The 21,016-nt window shown below is 45.6% G+C and overlaps 1 protein-coding gene across 11 annotated transcripts in view; it reads left to right on the top strand.

Moving 5' to 3' along the window:
* dlg3 (discs, large homolog 3 (Drosophila)) overlaps positions 1-21,016 on the top strand; it is a 69,229-nt gene that overhangs the window by 24,244 nt on the left and 23,969 nt on the right. For 5 of the 11 annotated variants that reach the window (XM_058053256.1, XM_058053237.1, XM_058053272.1 and 2 more), the window contains 7 exons: positions 9,292-9,345; positions 9,780-9,830; positions 11,365-11,489; positions 12,010-12,179; positions 13,186-13,322; positions 13,569-13,714; positions 18,329-18,490. In XM_058053256.1, coding sequence (XP_057909239.1) covers positions 9,292-9,345; positions 9,780-9,830; positions 11,365-11,489; positions 12,010-12,179; positions 13,186-13,322; positions 13,569-13,714; positions 18,329-18,490 — 845 coding nt within the window. The remainder of the gene's footprint in view (positions 1-9,291; positions 9,346-9,779; positions 9,831-11,364; positions 11,490-12,009; positions 12,180-13,185; positions 13,323-13,568; positions 13,715-18,328; positions 18,491-21,016) is intronic. The other 6 variants (XM_058053287.1, XM_058053247.1, XM_058053303.1 and 3 more) reach the window with 3 other exon arrangements.

The following is a 21,016-nucleotide window of genomic DNA, read 5'->3' as shown; positions in this document are numbered from 1 at the left end:
CATTGGACCAACATGGGCCAACATTGGACCAACATGGACCGACATTGGACCAACATGGACCGACATTGGACCAACATTGGACCAACATGGGCCAACATTGGGCCAACATAGACCGACATTGGACCAACATGGGCCAACATTGGACCAACATGGGCCAACATGGGCCAACATTGGGCCAACATTGGGCCAACATAGACCGACATTGGACCAACATGGACCAACATTGGCCAACATGCACACAATATCTGCATTTGCAGTATGCTAGCAATGAAACAAAGACAGCCTACAGTACTACTACAGCTAGCCTACAGCTAGCCTACAGCTCATGTGTTTTTTAATAGTAGCCCCCATGACATGTCCCTGCATGGAGGTACATCTGTCATGGGGGGGGGGGGGGCTGCTGTGGCTCCTATGAAAACATACATCCAACATGCAAAGCCTGATCTATTTTTAATGGCGTCACATCCACCATGAGCGCCTCTTCCAGCGCTACGTATTCCTTCCAAATGACACAACATGTGGACAAATCCGATGGTTGTCCCCCCCCCACAAATGTCATGTAAAAATGATAGGGCTGTCACGGTATTCAGAAATGGGTCTCCGGTCATGGAACATTTTCCAGACTTTCCATGCTAGCGCTTAGCAGTTATTTCTTTCATCTGATGAATCATTCAAGCTAGCTCACAACAAACCTGACCACAGTTGTGTTTTGCGTTTTTGCCTTGGTTCTCAAAATGGCCGTACCTGAAGGCACTGCAGGGTGGTACTTGAGATGTAAAATTATATATACATCGAGCGGGGACAGTAAATACACTGGTTAGCATGTTTTTTAACGACTTTACCTCAGTTAGCCGCTACCAAAGGTAACGCTACATATTGGAACTGCCACCAATGCTGTCTTTTTGGTTTTTTAGCTGTCTTTTTTATCTCTTTTTATACCTAGAATGCACTTGTTTGCAATGTATGTATTCATATACAAGGTATTTGCTGTGTAGTTTTCTTTCCAAATGTTCCAAAGGAGAGTTGTTGGTATAGTGTTGTGTTTGTTATGTTAGCCTTTCTCTGGTTATGCTAGGCTAAATTCCTGAAAAGCTTTGAGAAGCACCGCCTAACTGGACCCAACACGAATGGAACCAGAACCTTGGAGCCTTAAAGCTCTGTATGTACATACATACGTATGTATGTACGTACGTAGGTACATCCCGAGTCATGATTACGGAGCTGGGAATAAAAGGCACATCCTTGTACTACGCTGACGTTCGAGCGGGACGGGCTGGGAATGCAGGAAGCTATGTTTGCCATTTTCCTCCTGCATATTTGATGTGTGGCAGCGAGTGTACAGAACATGACACACATTCCTACATGCACAGTGAAGGCACCATGCATCTTTCATCCATCCAGCATGTCCACTGTCTGCTCCATCTTCCATCCTCACACTCTCTACACGCGTGGTGGCCGCCATCATTTGGCCAAGTCCTTCTTTGGGAGAAGGTGTGTGTGTGTGTGTGTGTGTGTGTGTGTGTGTGTGTGTGTGTGTGTGTGTGTGTGTGTGTGTATCAGAGGAGGACATTTGGCACGGCTGCGGTGAGCGCCATCTCTGTCTAATGTTTTATCCAAGCAGCCCTTCAGCCATTTGGTCTGATTCTCTTTTGTGTGTCTTTGTCTTTCAGTCTTCTTCATTTCTGTCATCTTCCTCCTGTCTCCCCCTGCCCTTCCTCCTCCTCCTCCTCCTCCTCCTACAGTTTCTTATGCACGGTTCAATTCAGAGAGGAATTGATAGGTATCTATCTAGGTATCGTAGGTATCATTTTATCTATTTGTCTATGTACTTCAATATATCTATCCAGGTATCTGTCTATGTAGGTATCTGTCTATGTAGGTATCTATCTATGTAGGTATCTAGGTATCTATCTACGTAGGTATCTATCTATGTAGGTATGTAGGTATGTGTCTATGTAGGTATCTTATCTATGTAGGTATCTAGGTATCTATCTACGTAGGTATCTATCTTTGTAGATATCTGTCTATGTAGGTATGTGGGTATCTGTCCATGTAGGTATGTAGGTATCTATGTAGGTATCTATTTATGTAGGTATCTATCTATGTCAGTATCTAGGTATCTATCTACATATGTACGTATCTGTCTATGTAGGTATCTGTCTATGTAGGTATGTAGGTATCTGTCTATGTAGGTATGTAGGTATCTATGTAGGTATCTATTTATGTAGGTATCTATCTATGTCAGTATCTAGGTATCTATATACATATGTACGTATCTGTCTATGTAGGTATGTAGGTATCTATCTATCTAGGTATCTGTCTATGTATATATCTATCTATGTAGGTATGTAGGTATCTATCTATGTAGGTATCTGTCTATGTAGGTATGTAGGTATCTATCTATGTAGGTACGTATCTGTCTATGTAGGTATCTATCTATGTAGGTATCTGTCTATGTAGGTATCTATCTATGTAGGTATGTAGATATCTATCTATCTAGGTATCTGTCTATGTAGGTATCTATCTATGTAGGTATGTAGATATCTATCTATCTAGGTATCTGTCTATGTAGGTATCTGTCTATGTATATATATATCTATGTAGGTATGTAGGTATCTGTCTATGTGTATATCTATGTAGGTATGTAGGTATCTATCTATGTAGGTATCTATCTATCTAGGTATCTGTCTATGTAGGTATCTGTCTATGTATATATCTATCTATGTAGGTATGTAGGTATCTGTCTATGTGTATATATATCTATGTAGGTATGTAGGTATCTGTCTATGTGTATATCTATGTAGGTATGTAGGTATCTATCTATGTAGGTATCTATCTATGTAGGTATGTAGGTATCTGTCTATGTGTATATCTATGTAGGTATGTAGGTATCTATCTATGTAGGTATCTATCTATATAGGTATCTGTCTATATAGACAGATACCTATAAAGAAGGTTTTCTGCTTTTCCATCCCTGCTGTGAGCGTGTAGTAACAGGTCCATACATGCTAGCATGTAGCACTTGCAGTATTTTGCCTGCTTTGGTCATTTTAGGCATTAGCGGAGCGTGCTAATTAGCAAGGAATTAGCCACCTGCATTGAAGCAGTTAGTCTGGTGAATGAAGTGGATCAGGAAAGACACAATAGTACACACAGATGTAGTAGTACACACAGTAGTACACACAGATGTAGTAGTACACACAGCATCCCTATAGTCAGTTATCATCTTTAGCGGCGGAACACAAATGTAACTTTTCCTTTTTTTTGGCGTGCACTTGAAGGTGACATTTGGCACGCAGGAAAAGCACAGCGTGCTTTTGCAACGCTGCGTGAGGATGAGGAGGGAAGGCTGACAGCTGTGACGGACTATTAATTGGCGTGGGGGGGGGGGGGGCGTGGGGGGGGGGCACGGAGTCACAATGCTCCGTCACGGCCATCAAATGGCTAAAGTTTGAGCTTTAATGGAGCCGTTTGAGAGGCGGGCTAATGAATTCATTGATAAATAAAGGAGCACGTGTTGCGATGGCGATGGCGATGGCGGCAGAGAAGGAGCCGTTGACCTTTACGGTTAAGAGATTCTCCACGCGTCATCTCATTAGTCCGCCTTTGTTCTTGACGCCCGACGCGACATTGTTCACCCATGCCGTGGCGCCCGCGCCGTCCTCGTCAGAGCGGGCGTGGATGCGATATCTGTCGCATGGTGATTGAGCGGCTACGGATCGGACTGCAACGTGGCACCAGCGTCCCACCAGCCAATGAGGACGCACGCTGTCGTTCCAGGCGGGAATGGCTGCATGGGTTTGCATGTGGAAGCTTCTAGGCCTCAGCCGCCGTGTGGTTAATGTCATATAGCACCTGGCGCTAATGTCGTGGAACCACAATCCTAGATCACATCAGACTAGAACCACAATCCTAGATCACATCAGACTAGAACCACAATCCTAGATCACATCAGACTAGAACCACAATCCTAAGTCCAAGTGCGGACACGAGTCTGTGAGGATGATGCGGTCAAAGCCACACGATGAAGGCGTGAGAAAATGGCCTCATGGATGGCATTCGCTGCTGAGAGGCAGCGCTGGGAGGAGGCGGGGCTCAGTGGGGGTTGGGGGGGGGGGGTTGGGGGGTGTTGCTAAGTAGGCCTGCTGGCCAATGCCGCGCGAGCAGAGGTTGCCATGGGAACACATTGATTATTTAACAATTGGGATTGAGGCCTGTGCCTTGCCTTGGTCATGGCACTTCCTGTGGGAGCTCCACATGACACGCCTCCGTGCTCCACAGATGTGACAGCATGATGGATGGATGGATGGACGGATGGATGGGTGGATGGATGGACGGATGATAAGGAAGAGTTGTGGCCACTTGGTCACATGACCTCATAAAAAGTAAATAGAATATACATATTCCATTTGCAGTTCCATTGTATTTTTATATCGTAACATTGTCCGCCCCGGGAAGTGTGTTTCTGTAGGGGTGCTATATTTTCTCTGAAGGTGTCTACCATGTTTTGACTAATATAAATGTAAAGGTGACTGTAGGGGTGCTATATTGTCTCTGATGGTGTCTACTATGTTGACCAATATGAATGTAAAGGTGACTGTAGGGGTGCTATATTTTCTCTGAAGGTGTCTACTATGTTGACTAATATGAATGTAAAGGTGACTGTAGGGGTGCTATATTTTCTCTGATGGTGTCTACTATGTTGACTAATATGAATGTAAAGGTGACTGTAGGGGTGCTATATTTTCTCTGACGGTGTCTACCATGTTGAGGAATATGAATGTAAAGGTGACTGTGGGGGTGCTATATTTTCTCTGAAGGTGTCTACCATGTTTTGACTAATATAAATGTAATGGTGACTGTAGGGGTGCTATATTTTCTCTGATGGTGTCTACTGTGTTGACTAATATAAATGTAAAGGTGACTGTAGGGGTGCTATATTTTCTCTGATGGTGTCTACCATGTTTTGACTAATATGAATGTTAAGGTGACTGTAGGGGTGCTATATTTTCTCTGATGGTGTCTACTATGTTGAGGAATATGAATGTAAAGGTGACTGTAGGGGTGCTATAATTTCTCTGATGGCGTCTAGTATGTTGACTAATGTAAATGTAAAGGTGACTGTAGGGGTGCTATATTTTCTCTGACGCTGTCTACCATGTTGAGGAATATGAATGTAAAGGTGACTGTGGGGGTGCTATATTTTCTCTGATGGTGTCTACTGTGTTGACTAAGATGAATGTAAAGGTGACTGTAGGGGTGCTATATTTTCTCTGACGGTGTCTACTAAGTTGACTAATATGAGTGTAAAGGTGACTGTAGGGGTGCTATATTTTCAATGATGGTGTCTACTTTGTTGAGTAGTATTAATCTAAAGGTGACTGTAGGGGTGCTATATTTTCTCTGATGGTGTCTACTATGTTAACTAATATGAATGTAAAGGTGACTGTAGGGGTGCTATATTTTCTCTGATGGTGTCTACTATGTTGACTAATGTAAATGTAAAGGTGACTGTAGGGGTGCTATATTTTCTCTGATGGTGTCTACTATGTTGACTAATGTAAAGGTGACTAGGGGTGCTATATTTTCTCTGATGGTGTCTACTATGTTGAGGAATATGAGTGTAAAGGTGACTGTAGGGGTGCTATATTTTCTCTGATGATGTCTACTATGTTGACTAATGTAAAGGTGACTGTAGGGGTGCTATATTTTCTCTGATGGTGTCTACTATGTTGAGGAATATGAATGTAAAGGTGACTGTAGGGGTGCTATATTTTCTCTGATGGTGTCTACTATGTTGACTAATGTAAAGGTGACTGTAGGGGTGCTATATTTTCTCTGATGGTGTCTACTATGTTGAGGAATATGATGTAAAGGTGACTGTGGGGGTGCTATATTTCATGTCTAGATGCAGTAATCACGTTTAGAAGATTGTAGCATTGTAGTAGGTTGTAGTAGTAGTAAGATATTCCATTGGATCCGGGTTCTTCTGGTTACCAGGCGCTCTATCCAGGTGTTGCTGAGGACTTTGTCCTGGATGACTGGATGAAGAAATGAGTCTGAGTGCTGATCTCTAAGGTCCGCTGGAACAGACCAGAGAGAACCATAGCTGCCCTAGATGCCGCCCGGAGGGTCCGAGGCTTGGCATCAATCTGCCAAATGCCATGGACTTGACCTCTGTAGTCCTTAACCTGCTCCCCGTCAAAGGATTATCCAGATACTGCCAATTTTTATGTGGCCCTCCGTGGCCTCGCCGTAGCGCAGGCAATGAAATATTTGCGGCTTCCTCAGGGGTCATGTGATCCCAGATTGGCCGCGCTCGTCTCCCGTCAGAGGGCTAACACAGCAGATGAGCGTTCCACGCAGCGAGAGGGGGAGGAGGCTGGTAATCCAGTCTAATCCCAGGTACTTGACTTAAACAAACGCATGTTGAGATTACTTGTGCTGAGATTATCTTCCCTGTTATTCCTTTTTGTTTGCTAGCGAGAGATGGAGCTAGACGGCTTATTCAGATAAGACTGCTGTTTTATTCCAGCCGTGGATTCACTTGCCTGCCGCCGCTTTCCTATGGAACCTCACCTATCGTGCAAAGGTCACAGGGTCGTGGACGCTTCAAAAATATCTGACCATACATTGCAAGCTGCGTACCCGAGGCTGACAGAAGGGCTCGCTCCATTCATGCCGTTGTTCTATAGTGTTGAAACACGATGCCCATGCAGAGTGAACCCTCTTCCTGTCAGACAGTACATTCTCTTGGATTTATTGTCTGATCATCCCAGGCCTTGTGCCCGTGGGACGTGCCCCCCAAGTTGTGTTGCGTTGGTGTTTTTGAGGTTTTGATGTGCGAGCGCAGTCAGCCAGACGCCAGCATGTGTCGGTCCATATGCGGAAAGGCAGCCGGGGCCCCCCCCGCCTGCTGACGGGAGGAGGGGAGTCACATCTGTCCTCGGTCACAGCACATCAGCGCTGAGCGGCTTTGGAGGGACGCTTTTCCTCAACATCGGAGCGGCCCTGCCGTGTCAGCGCTAACGTCACACGCTAAATAGAAATATTCTTACAATATTCTCACCCGTGCTTCGCTTTTCCTCAACTTCCTCTTCTTCTTCTCACATTTAGTAGCACTATTCCCAAGTTATCCTTGGAATTCCTTCACCTTATTCTTGTCATATGATCATTTATTCATCCTATTTGTGTTCGATGACAGCTTCGCTCCCTTCCATGTTTGTTCTTGGAATATTTCCACTTTCCCAAGTGCTTTCCAGGTGTATTCCAGGGGAATGACAGCATTTGAAACTCCTTCTCATGAATATAGGGTCATGGAATATTGAAATCATATCATTTTATATTACATTAATATTATTATTCTTTATTCCATTTTGAATGTTGCGCTACAGCTTAACTCTTACACTCAGGATGTTTGACCACTCATAAAACATAGTGTATATACAGTACTTCTACTTGAAAGTAGTCATCATGTAGTACTACTGCATTGATTCATATTTGGCCATGTGGTGAAGTACTGTCATCTCATCTACACTTTTGACATAATATGTATTTGTGTTGACTTGAGCAGCAGGATTTTTTTTCTGGCTTGGTGAGCATCGCTGCTTTTGAATGAATGACGAATGAATGAATGAATGAACGAATGAATGAACGAATGACGAATGAATGATCATTCATTCATTCGAATTGAATTGAATTGAATCGAATGAATTTAGGAATGAATGAACAGACGAATGAATGAATGAATGAATGAATGAATGAACAAATGATGAATGAATGAATGAATGAATGAATGAATGAATTTAGGAATGAATGAACAGACGAATGAATGAATGAATGAATTTAGGAATGAATGAACAGACGAATGAATGAATGAATGAATGAATGAACAAATGATGAATTAATGAATGAATGAATGAATGAACGAATGACGAATGAATGAATGAATGAATTTAGGAATGAATGAACAGATGAATGAATGAATGAACAAATGATGAATGAATGAATGAATGAATGAATGAATGAATGAATGAATGAATGAATGAACGAATGAATGAACGAACGAACGAACGAACGAACGAACGAATGAATGAACGAACGAACGAACGAACGAACGAACGAACGAACGAACGAACGAACGAACGAACGAACGAACGAACGACGAATGAATGAATGAATGAATTTAGGAATGAATGAATGAATGAATGAACAAATGATGAATTAATGAATGAATGAACGAATGACGAATGAATGAATGAATTTAGGAATGAATGAACAGACGAATGAATGAACAAATGATGAATTAATGAATGAATGAATGAGCAAACAAATGAATGAATGAATGAACGGACTAATTAATGAACAAACAAATGAATTAATGAACAAACGAATGAATTAATGAATGAGCGGATGAATGACGAATGAATGAAAGAATGAATGAACGGATGAACGAACGAACAAATGAATGATTGACGAATTGATGACGAATGAATGACGACTGAATGAGTCCAATGACAATAGCACACAGTGGAGATGCATGAGATGTTGTCCTTCATGACCTTCTGACCGTAGTGTAGTGTGTCCACACCTGGAGGTAAGAAGGAGTCCAATGTACCTGTTGATGTGTTGATGAGTCCTAATCAAACATCATCACATGACTACTACCAGGACAACCAGAGTATAGAGGGGGAGGAGGCCCCTGCTGTGGCCCAGCAAGGTGCACTGTATTCGGGCACACGCTTTGAGCGGCCCCTGTGAGGCCATGGAGGTCTCTGGGAAACTTTGCGTTTCTGGCGTTTCAGGTGGATGATGAGGATTTTGTTTCCCCTCACGATGGAGCATTTGAAAGTGAGCTCACAGGAAGTTGTGACGTCACAGGCAGGATGGGAAAGGAGCGCTTGATTTGCTCACCCATACAGTAGAGCTAATCTGGCCTCATCTGAGCCTTGTTTAATGTTGTTGGATTATCGTTATGATGTCATAATTCCCTCATATTGGCCTGTAGTTTTATGGTAAATATTCCAGTCAGAGAATACACCCATAGAGTGGGGGGGGGCGGGGGGGGGCTTATGATGCAGTTTTTTTTCTGAGGTTTAAAATGGAAGGCGTCTGAGCACATCCTCACGCGGTCTCTCTGTCCCGGTCCTCAATGTCGGCCCTCGCACCCTCCCCATGGGGGGGCGATTCCCATGACGTCCCTTCACCTGGCCCCCGTGTGTGTGTGACATCACATGTGGTGTGCAGCCACCCCCATATGCTGAGATAATGTGTATCTCTTCATATTCACAGGCCAACCCTCCCCCCATCATTGTCAAGGCAGACTCACTAGATGCAGGCCCTTACGTAAGTATCTGCTCTCTCTCTCTCTCGCTCTCTCGCTCTCTCTCGCCCGCCACCGTGTCTGTCTGCCTCACTCGACCCCCCCCCCCCCCTTGTTCCCACGTGTGTGTGTGAGCGTCATGCTGTTTGCCATGTGGACCCACATCCATCATCTCCTTCACCCTGCCTCTTCTTCTCTCTCTCTCTTTTCCGCGGGGGGCTGGGCGTTGGTGTCGGAGACGCTCGTTTGGTGTCCCGGTGGTGCAAATGCTTGTAACGAAAGGCAGGACATGTAGCCAGATGATCTCCACAGGAGGCCATGCTGCAAGCGTGGGGCTTTGTCCGCGCGGCCTCCAGACGTGTGAAACGTGTGCATGGGCTTCTCCTCCTCTTCTGTGTGTTGGTCCTGATGAGGACGTCATGGTCATCGTCCATCTTTGTCTTCTCTCGTTTGGCAGGTGAATGGCAGTGATGGGATGTACAAGTATGAGGAGATCATCCTGGAGAGGGTAAGTTGCTTTCTTTTACTTATGAAATATGGCTATATTAGATATACTTATATATACTTATATATACAGCAACAAGGAAATAGGCACCATGACTTCCACAGGAAAAGTCCACCTTTTTCCCAAATCATCCGCAATCCTGATGTGAGACGTGAACATCTCCTTTCTGTCTTCTGAATATACCACAACATCTCAAACGGGGCAGCACCTTCTGATAAAACCTCCAAAAATGTCCATGTCTTAACACCCAAGAACTAGCTTCCTGGCGTGGTGACACCCCACGGTTGGTGACACCCCACGGTTGGTGACACCCCATGGATGGTGACACCCCACGGTTGGTGACACCCCACGGTTGGTGACACCCCACGGTTGGTGACACCCCAGACCACTAGCTCAAAGTAACGCTACATCTTGGAGCTTTTAATTTGAAGGCTAGGTGTAGCGTTCCTCTCTATGTTGCCATGTGGAACCATCCAGGAACGAAGCTCCCGAAATCCTCCCAGGATGACATGTTAGCTAGCTTGCTAGTTTTAGCTAAAGGACGAGAAGTGTGTTGATGTCCCACATCAGGATGGTGGATGGCTAGCAGCGCCATCCCTAGCCGGCCTAGCGGTTAGCATGTTGGTCCCAGCCAGGATCTCTGTGTTCTGCCGTCCAGGTACTCCGCTTTCCTCCCCATTCCGAAAACATGTTAGCATGTTAGCTTCATTGGCGACTCCAAATTGTCCATAGGTATGAATGTGGGCGGGACTGGTCTATATGTGCCCTGTGATTGGCTGGCCCCGCCTCTCACCCACAGACAGCTGGGATAGGCTCCAGCATGCATTCATTCTCTTCCAAGCGGGAGTGAAGACCTCCTTACGGACGTGACTGGAACATCTTTGCGTGTCAGCCATCATGTCGTAGGTGGCGTGCGTCGTGCGTCGTGCGTGTTGGGAGCGCAGGACAGCGAGGCGTTTCTTTACGTAATCCCCTCGGCGATGTCATCGGCAGGAAGGTAAAGGACCCCCCCCTTCCCCCGTCGCTGCGCTCGTCAGTCCAGGTCTGGCCTGGCGGCGGCGGAGATGTTCTCTTCTGTGGTGCCGCCGCCCACGTAGGCTCGCATACGCCATCTCACACGTTCCGGCTTTAAAGGGACGATACCGTAGCAACGCCACTCGGAGAGTAGTCAGTGTGCAGCTTGTCTTACAGGAAAGGGACAGCACGCAGGTGAGCGCCATTCTTGTCTAGGACCTTCATCCTCTTGGGCGTGGAACGCCGCTCCGTGGCGTCCTTCATAAATTATAGAAAAGAATAAAATCTGTCACACGGAACGCCGTCTTCCAAAGATGGATGGCGTGGAGAAGATGTTCATCCCTACCTCAGGTCCTACAACCACTTTCACGAGAACACGTGGTTGGGTGGGGGGGGTCGTTTTCCAGCAATGGTTCTAATCTACCGGACTAACGCCAACGTTTCTCACCAGTTGAAAAGCGGATCCATCCTGGATCATGGCGGCCACCTCCTCACCCGCATGTCGCCTTTCCAATGTGCGCAGGGGAACTCCGGCCTGGGCTTCAGCATTGCAGGAGGCATAGATAACCCCCACATTCCTGACGATCCGGGGATCTTCATCACCAAGATCATCCCTGGAGGAGCGGCTGCCATGGATGGAAGGCTGGGGTATGTTTCCTCGGAAAAGTGGAGGGATGCAGGGGTCCGTTTTACACAAGGTGTCCTTAAATCTGGACAGTATTTATTAGCGGCTGCTCGGAGCGGGTGCCCGAATACAGTGCACCTTGCTGGGCCGCCTGTGTATACTTGGAAGCGCCTGGAGGAGGAGGAGCTACATTAAAAAAAAAGATGTCAAAGTATAATCATCTCTGGTAAAAATTCTTATTTTCAACAACATGGAAGCCTTGTGACCATGAAGCCACCATGAAGCCACCATGAAGCCACCATGAAGCCACCATGAAGCCACCATGTGGCGTTTTTACAACACAAAAAAAGCATTTCTTTTTCAAGCTCCCTTCATCTTCCAGCTCTCCACCTTTCATTGGAACACCAGGCAGCGGTACGTGTGTGGGAGTTCCTCCTCCAGGCGCTCCCTCCAGATCCTGCGCTTCAAAAGCCCCCGCGGTTATCTTAACAGCACCGTGGCGCACCTTCATCCGGCCCTTCTCCCATGTATTCCCAACCGCAGGGTGAACGACTGCGTCCTGCGCGTGAACGACGTGGACGTGTCCGAGGTGGTCCACAGCAGGGCGGTGGAGGCCCTGAAGGAGGCGGGGCCCGTGGTGCGCCTGCTGGTGAGGCGGAGGCAGGCCCCACCTGAGACCATCCTGGAGGTCAACCTGCTCAAAGGGCCCAAAGGTCTGCACGGGTCAAACACCGGGGGGACATGCTAGCATAAATATATACATGTCATGTACATATATACATATACATGTACAGATGTACATATATAGATACATATATGTCATGTCATGAGCTGTACCAACATACAATGCAGACTTATGATGTCATAATTATCATAATATGAGCCTTGTAAGCATTGTAATTGTCAGTGTAGTATTCCACATTGGCCACTAGGTGTCGGTGTTGGGTAGGACTCAACCCCTCGCCGAGGTTCCCCAGGGAACACGTTGACTGTGACACGGCCCCAGCAGGACTCGTGTACTGACTTCTAAGACAGCCAATGGCGACGTTTCTTACTCAAGCGTCGGTAGCAGTGGACATCACATGACATGACATAGCTTAACACGCCATGAAGGCATGACGTCTAACGTTGTCCGACGTTATAGAGTGGAAAAAAAAAAGTTTTCCTCCTATCTAGTGTGGAAGTGGTGGAAAAAAAATCTTTTTTTTTTATTTTTTTTATTTTTATCTCGTTATTTTGACTTTTTATCTCAAATTTTTGACTTTCCATCTCAGAATTTCGATGTTTTTATGTCATTATTTCGACTTACCATTGGGATATTTTTTTTTTGTCCGTGGCTTCCATAGTTTTTGGCTCCTTAAGTTTAGAAGAAATAAATTGTAGGCTAACTGGTTAGCTTGTTAGCTTGCTAGCTTGCTAGCTTGCTAGCTAGCGGCCATCTTGAGGCGGTGCAGCATAGTTTTAAGAGTTGAACACAAAGAATACCAGGAGTCTGGAGTCATTGAGATCTGGAAGCTTGATAAATGAGGGCTGGTCTTATGTGGACTAAGGGGGTCCCTAGTCCGTGTCTCCAGTGGAAAAGGAGATATGAGGGTCTGTTGGAGTACTTCAGTATGACATAGTTCTAATGAATGTACTGCACTGGTGGAGTATTATAGTGTCTGTAACTGGTATCCAAGTGGACTAGCGTTGTACCTGACGGTTGGTCTTGCTCGCCAGGACTGGGGTTCAGCATCGCGGGAGGGATCGGCAATCAGCACATCCCAGGAGACAACAGCATCTACATCACCAAGATCATCGAAGGAGGGGCCGCCCAGAAAGACGGACGGCTGCAGACCGGAGACCGCCTGCTAGCTGTAGGCCTCTAAACCATCTTCACACAAGTTCTGCTGTTGCGTAATCTTCCCGTGTTAAACGTGTGGTGAAAGGTGAAGCCTTCAAACGCGTTGAGAAGCTACCTCCAGATTCTGACCTCTCTCGGCGGCACGCACACCAACACAGAAGATATCTGGCTCAGGCCTCCACGCCGGGATTCGTGTTTGGTGTTGGCTGGCGTGACACGTGAACGCCACACGGCCTCTAAAGATGCCTCTTCTCTTCAGGTGAACAACATCGTGCTTCAGGACGTGCGTCACGAGGAGGCGGTGGCGGCGCTCAAGAACACCTCCGACATGGTCTACCTCAAGGTGGCCAAGCCGGGGCCCGTGCATCTCAATGACATGTACGCCCCGCCCGACTATTCCAGCAGTACGTATTTACTTCTTCTTCTTCTTCTTCTTCTTCTTCTCTGGGCCCTGCTTAGGTTTAACTATGGGCCATGCTTAGGTTTAACTATGCTTAGGTTTAACTATGGGCCGTGCTTAGGTTTAACTATGGGCCTTGCTTAGGTTTAACTATGGGCCATGCTTAGGTTTAACTATGGGTCGTGCTTAGGTTTAACTATGGGTCATGCTTAGGTTTAACTATGGGCCATGCTTAGGTTTAACTATGGGCCATGCTTAGGTTTAACTATGGGCCATGCTTAGGTTTAACTATGGGCCATGCTTAGGTTTAACTATGCTTAGGTTTAACTATGGGCCATGCTTAGGTTTAACTATGGGCCTTGCTTAGGTTTAACTATGGGCCATGCTTAGGTTTAACTATGCTTAGGTTTAACTATGGGCCATGCTTAGGTTTAACTATGGGCCTTGCTTAGGTTTAACTATGGGCCATGCTTAGGTTTAACTATGGGCCATGCTTAGGTTTAACTATGGGCCGTGCTTAGGTTTAACTATGGGCCATGCTTAGGTTTAACTATGGGCCATGCTTAGGTTTAACTATGCTTAGGTTTAACTATGGGCCATGCTTAGGTTTAACTATGGGCCATGCTTAGGTTTAACTATGGGCCGTGCTTAGGTTTAACTATGGGCCATGCTTAGGTTTAACTATGGGCCATGCTTAGGTTTAACTATGGGCCGTGCTTAGGTTTAACTATGGGCCATGCTTAGGTTTAACTATGGGCCATGCTTAGGTTTAACTATGGGCCATGCTTAGGTTTAACTATGCTTAGGTTTAACTATGGGCCATGCTTAGGTTTAACTATGGGCCGTGCTTAGGTTTAACTATGGGCCGTGCTTAGGTTTAACTATGGGCCATGCTTAGGTTTAACTATGGGCCATGCTTAGGTTTAACTATGGGCCATGCTTAGGTTTAACTATGGGCCATGCTTAGGTTTAACTATGGGCCGTGCTTAGGTTTAACTATGGGCCGTGCTTAGGTTTAACTATGGGCCATGCTTAGGTTTAACTATGGGCCATGCTTAGGTTTAACTATGGGCCATGCTTAGGTTTAACTATGGGCCATGCTTAGGTTTAACTATGGGCCATGCTTAGGTTTAACTATGGGCCGTGCTTAGGTTTAACTATGGGCCATGCTTAGGTTTAACTATGGGCCATGCTTAGGTTTAACTATGGGCCGTGCTTAGGTTTAACTATGGGCCATGCTTAGGTTTAACTATGGGCCATGCTTAGGTTTAACTATGGGCCATGCTTAGGTTTAACTATGCTTAGGTTTAACTATGGGCCGTGCTTAGGTTTAACTATGGGCCGTGCTTAGGTTTAACTATGGGCCGTGCTTAGGTTTAACTATGGGCCGTGCTTAGGTTTAACTATGGGCCATGCTTAGGTTTAACTATGGGCCATGCTTAGGTTTAACTATGGGCCATGCTTAGGTTTAACTATGGGCCGTGCTTAGGTTTAACTATGGGCCGTGCTTAGGTTTAACTATGGGCCATGCTTAGGTTTAACTATGGGCCATGCTTAGGTTTAACTATGGGCCATGCTTAGGTTTAACTATGGGCCGTGCTTAGGTTTAACTATGGGCCATGCTTAGGTTTAACTATGGGCCATGCTTAGGTTTAACTATGGGCCATGCTTAGGTTTAACTATGGGCCATGCTTAGGTTTAACTATGGGCCATGCTTAGGTTTAACTATGGGCCGTGCTTAGGTTTAACTATGGGCCATGCTTAGGTTTAACTATGGGCCATGCTTAGGTTTAACTATGGGCCATGCTTAGGTTTAACTATGGGCCGTGCTTAGGTTTAACTATGCTTAGGTTTAACTATGGGTCATGCTTAGGTTTAACTATGCTTAGGTTTAACTATGGGCCATGCTTAGGTTTAACTATGGGCCATGCTTAGGTTTAACTATGGGCCATGCTTAGGTTTAACTATGGGCCATGCTTAGGTTTAACTATGGGCCATGCTTAGGTTTAACTATGGGCCATGCTTAGGTTTAACTATGGGCCATGCTTAGGTTTAACTATGGGCCATGCTTAGGTTTAACTATGGGCCATGCTTAGGTTTAACTATGGGCCATGCTTAGGTTTAACTATGGGCCATGCTTAGGTTTAACTATGGGCCATGCTTAGGTTTAACTATGGGCCATGCTTAGGTTTAACTATGGGCCATGCTTAGGTTTAACTATGGGCCATGCTTAGGTTTAACTATGCTTAGGTTTAACTATGGGCCATGCTTAGGTTTAACTATGGGCCATGCTTAGGTTTAACTATGGGCCATGCTTAGGTTTAACTATGCTTAGGTTTAACTATGGGCCATGCTTAGGTTTAACTATGGGTCATACTTAGGTTTAACTATGGGCCATGCTTAGGTTTAACTATGGGCCATGCTTAGGTTTAACTATGGGCCATGCTTAGGTTTAACTATGGGCCATGCTTAGGTTTAACTATGGGCCATGCTTTGGTTTAACTATGGGCCATGCTTAGGTTTAACTATGGGCCATGCTTAGGTTTAACTATGGGCCATGCTTAGGTTTAACTATGGGCCATGCTTTGGTTTAACTATGGGCCATGCTTAGGTTTAACTATGGGCCATGCTTAGGTTTAACTATGGGCCATGCTTAGGTTTAACTATGCTTAGGTTTAACTATGGGCCATGCTTAGGTTTAACTATGGGCCATGCTTAGGTTTAACACTGTACCCTTATACGGTACTCATTCACATATTTACATCCAGTAATGTGGAAATACTGCAGTATTTATTCCATTTACCCTGATACATTATGACTGGAGATGATACCACGTGTATTCCTGATGTCCTGACACGTATTTTAGGAATAAAAAATGTTATTATTTTGATTTTCATGATGATAAAATACTACTGGTTTAATACCTTTCCTTCTAAAAATACAAAAGAATAAGTTATAATTATTTTCAATAAGATATATATAAATACAATATGCGTATTCATGGAAAATAATGTTTAATTATACTTATTCTGCATAATATTTCAGAATAATTGCTGATGATGATGGACATGCGGCGTGTGCTTATGATACGTGTATGCCCCCCTCCCCAGTAGATGTCCCCCCCCCATATTTAGTACCTGGCAAGGCTGAATATTTGTTTCATATCCCATCAAATAATGCATACATGATGAGTCATACCTGATTCATAAGCTCCACATCCAGGCTTCTGCAGGAGGTGTGAGCATCCACCGAGGTGTCCAACGTCATGTTGACCTTCGTGATGTTTGGTGGAGGTGGACGCTGGCTTGAGTGACAGGCCGCCTAGAATGACAAGTCATCAATAAAGGGAAGCGTTGTGCATCACGTCGATGACAAATGCAGGATCCAAGTAGTTGAGTCATGTTTACATAATGCGGCTAACTAACCTAAGCTAGTAATGCTACTAATACATAACGTGGACAATGTTACGTGATAGCGAGGCTTTGGTGTTGCATCAACATGAATATTCTTACCGTGGATGGCTGCTCTCTTGCCCAAAACCTCGACGCCCTGACACCCACGGAGTGACTGCTCACACACACACACACACACACACACACACACACACACACACACACACCATTCTTCCCACAGCACGAAGAAGCGGCGTTCTCTGCCTCCCACTGAGTGCGGACGTTTTCTCACATCCCACCTGCGCCTGGGAGAACCACAATCTTGAGGCCAAGCGTCTCCACTTCTGAGTGTGCTAGCGTGGCTACACTTCCACGCGCTTGCTGCACTCTCACAGGCTGCCAGGGTTGGGGGTTGAAAGCCGGGGTGCGCCAACCATGTGACCATGTCATACCGATAATACCACAAAAATACGCCCCGTGATTCTAAATCTGGTGCCTGCGATGTTAACGACCTGCCATAACCTCGTCTGAACTAGGACGACATGTCCTGTTCTAGTTCTAGCAAATTCTCCTCACAAAAATCAACCAACTAAAACACCAGCGTCGTTTGAAAAAACCTTTCCCAGAGACCTCCATGGCGGCACATCGCCACTCGGAGCGTGTACCCGAATACAGTGCACCTTGCTGGGCCACAGCATGCGGCTCCTCCCCCTCTATACTCTGGTTCTCCTGGTAGTCGTCATGTTATGTCGTGATGTTTGATTAGGACATCAGCAGGTACGCTTGGTCACATGCTCATTTCTTCCAAGTGTTCCCACGCTACACTTCCATGTACCGATGTAAAAAAATGTAAAATGTAACTAATAATATAATATAATAATAATAATACAAGCTACTACTAATACAGCTGAAACTCAACTCTGAAGCCCCGACGTCACTTCCTGTCCACACGTTTGTAGCACATTTATGCAGTCTTCTCTTATATTATTATGTAAAGGTGACTATAGGGGTGTTAGTTTAGGGAAGGAGGGCTCTCATACAGTTAAAGTGTATTGACAGTTGGCGAAACAGCTATAAAAGGTAGTCAGTAGTAATCAGTAGTTTTTAGAAGTATCGGTTCAAAAGAGTGGATGTACTCACGCCCCCCCCCCTCCACGTGGTCACGTGATGCGGGATTTGAAGCGGCGGTGCTTAGAGTGTAATCATTCTTTCTTTCCCCCCTACTGGCCTGGCCCTCCCTCCAGCCTTCCCCACCATGGTGGACAACCACGTCAGCCACAACTACATGGGCGCCATGGAACCCAAGCCGGCGTACCCGCCTCCCCAGGTCACCCCGTCCAGGTATTCGCCGGTGCCCCGCCACATGCTGGGGGAGGAAGACTTCACAAGGTAGGTCGCTGGCTGCTCAATGCCCCCTCGCCCCCACCCCCGCATTAGCGACACCGACTGTCGCATAGATTATGTGGAGACAGAAGGTCAACCCCCTCCTATCTTGTCGTGCATGGGTTCCTTTCTGTTCTCCGTGGCCCTCCTTTGAGTTGTTGTCGTCCCGGTGTCGAAAACACACATGTTCAGCCATTCAGTTTTTTTTTTTTTTGGGGGGGGGGGGTGCTGCGTCGGAAAAAGCTGGACAGTGTGTGGTGAGAGGCATCTTGTCACTTCTTGTTCTTGTTATGACTGTCTTTTAACCTTTGACCTCTAATCCAAGGACTGGATGGGATGTAGCATTCATGTGGGGGGGCCGGGGGGGGGGCGGGGGGCTCCGGGGAGGAGAAGGAGGCTCCCTGCGTGTGGCTGCATGAGGCTGATGAGTGTGTTTGCTCCCGACTGTCCACATGACCCGTGTACATGTGTATCCCGTGTACATGTGTATCCCGTGTACATGTGTAACCTGTGTACATGTATGTCGCATCTCTTTCTTTTGTGTCGTCCACTTTTTGTCCCGTTCACTGTGATTCCTGTGCCCCCACAGCCGGGCTGAGCCAATTTACAGTGTCATCCACAAACCTGGGGAGGGCAAGGCGCCCCAGGCTCTCTTCAGAGGCTTCTGTCCTTCCCCTGCACCCTTGTGCCCAGCTCCGCTACTCCCCCTCTCTGGCAGGTACTAACCTAGTCCATCACGCCTTGCTCTAGCTAACTAGCTAACTAGCTAACCAGCTAACACTCCTCTCCGGAAGCTTAGCATCAGGTAGACGTGAGCAGACATGTGGACACGGACAGGAAGTTGTGAGAAGGTCAGGAAAGGCCGGGCAGAATGATCTTAGCGCTGATTCCTCGTCTTTGTTTTCCTTTGCAATGTTTGCATGTCGGTGTCACCCCCCCCCCCAGATATCTGCATGAGTTGCCCCCATATCTCATTCTCTATGGTCTCTTCTTCACTCTTTCTTACAACATCTCTAGATGGTTTCTCAGTCAGGAAACAAAAGGTCCAGGATGCTAATACGTAGGTCCATCAATGCCTTTGCTACGTAGAACAACGGCACCAAGGGAGTGAGCCCTTTTGTCGGTCATACAGTCAGTCTCTTAAAAAGATTATATAAAGATGCTATCAACCGTGTTTACCGTCTGTCGTCATGGGAACGTGAGATAGAATCGCTAACGGCGCTAACCCGGCTGCAGAGAGGCTAGCGTGACGGTAGCATGATTGCATTGGAGATTCAACGTTTATTTTCACTTTTGGTGTATTTGTTTCAAGATAATATACTATGATATACGCATATAAGTATATATATATAGTATATATATATATATATATATATATATATATGGCGTATGGATATGCAGCCCAAATATTTGGGGACAGGAAGTCAGGTGAGCCACAGACGCAGCTTTACTGTGCTCAGTGCAACTCTGGCATGGAAACAGGAGCTCAGAACATTCATAAAAAGACTGGTCCCGCTCCATTGAAATATGAATTATGGATTTTAAAACGACTGGGGGGCCGTCGTACTTGGAAGACGGTGAAAGAGGTTCAAACCTTTGGTCTGGGTTTGTCCCTCACGTTGAAACCGTTGATCGTTGACCAATCGTTGATAATGATAATAATAATAATAATGATAATAATAATAATAATAATATTACAATGAAAATAATAACAGGGGAAACAAGACAGTGATTATGATTATATCCTGCAAAAAAAGGGGTAGGCATTTATAAGCTTTTGCTTCAGCCTACTCCTTTTGGGCTAGTTGAATATATATATATATAGTTGAATACAAATGTAAATAATGGAAAGTTATATTTTGATTAATGTAAGAAATGCACTGTAATGATTCACATATTTGCCCAAATAAAGGGGAAAAAAATAAAATAAAATAAAAAAAATAAAAAAAAACCTGAGCCTACCTGACCTTAAAAACACCAAAACAAGCTGCTCGCTTCCGTCCGTCAGGAGGCGGGCCAAGTTTCCTCCTGGGGGGGTTGATATCATATTGTACTGTATTTCTAATATTATAATATCATATCTGCCTGTGTCTATTCCCGCTCTTTAACTGTCTATCATTTCATCCTTTTGCCAGGACCGGGGTTTTCATCCTTTCCCATGCTCTCCTCCAGCCTGTGTGTGTTTGTGTGTTGTGTGTTTGTGTGTGTGTGTGTTTGTGTGTGTGTGTGTGTGTGTGAGCTTTTATGTAACAAGTGTCAAACAAAGTGTGTGTGTATTCCTGCTGCTCCTTATATGGAAAAACAAAGCCTCACACTTCACCATCAATGTAACAAGGGGGCCTGCACCGCTTGGCTGGAGCGCACAGTCCTGTGGGTGTCATGATTTTTTTTTTTTTTTGGGGGGGTGGGCATCAAACATGTGCATCAAAAGCGTGCTGTCGGCACCAATCACACACATTGACATGCACAATTCAGGGCTGTATATTGTGCTATTTTGTAAATCACGTTTGGTCCATGCATGCACCCCCCACG

This window comes from Doryrhamphus excisus, chromosome 2 (genome assembly GCF_030265055.1).
Source record: "Doryrhamphus excisus isolate RoL2022-K1 chromosome 2, RoL_Dexc_1.0, whole genome shotgun sequence".
Lineage (NCBI taxonomy): Eukaryota > Metazoa > Chordata > Actinopteri > Syngnathiformes > Syngnathidae > Doryrhamphus > Doryrhamphus excisus.
This window is presented reverse-complemented; position numbering and strand designations above follow the sequence as displayed.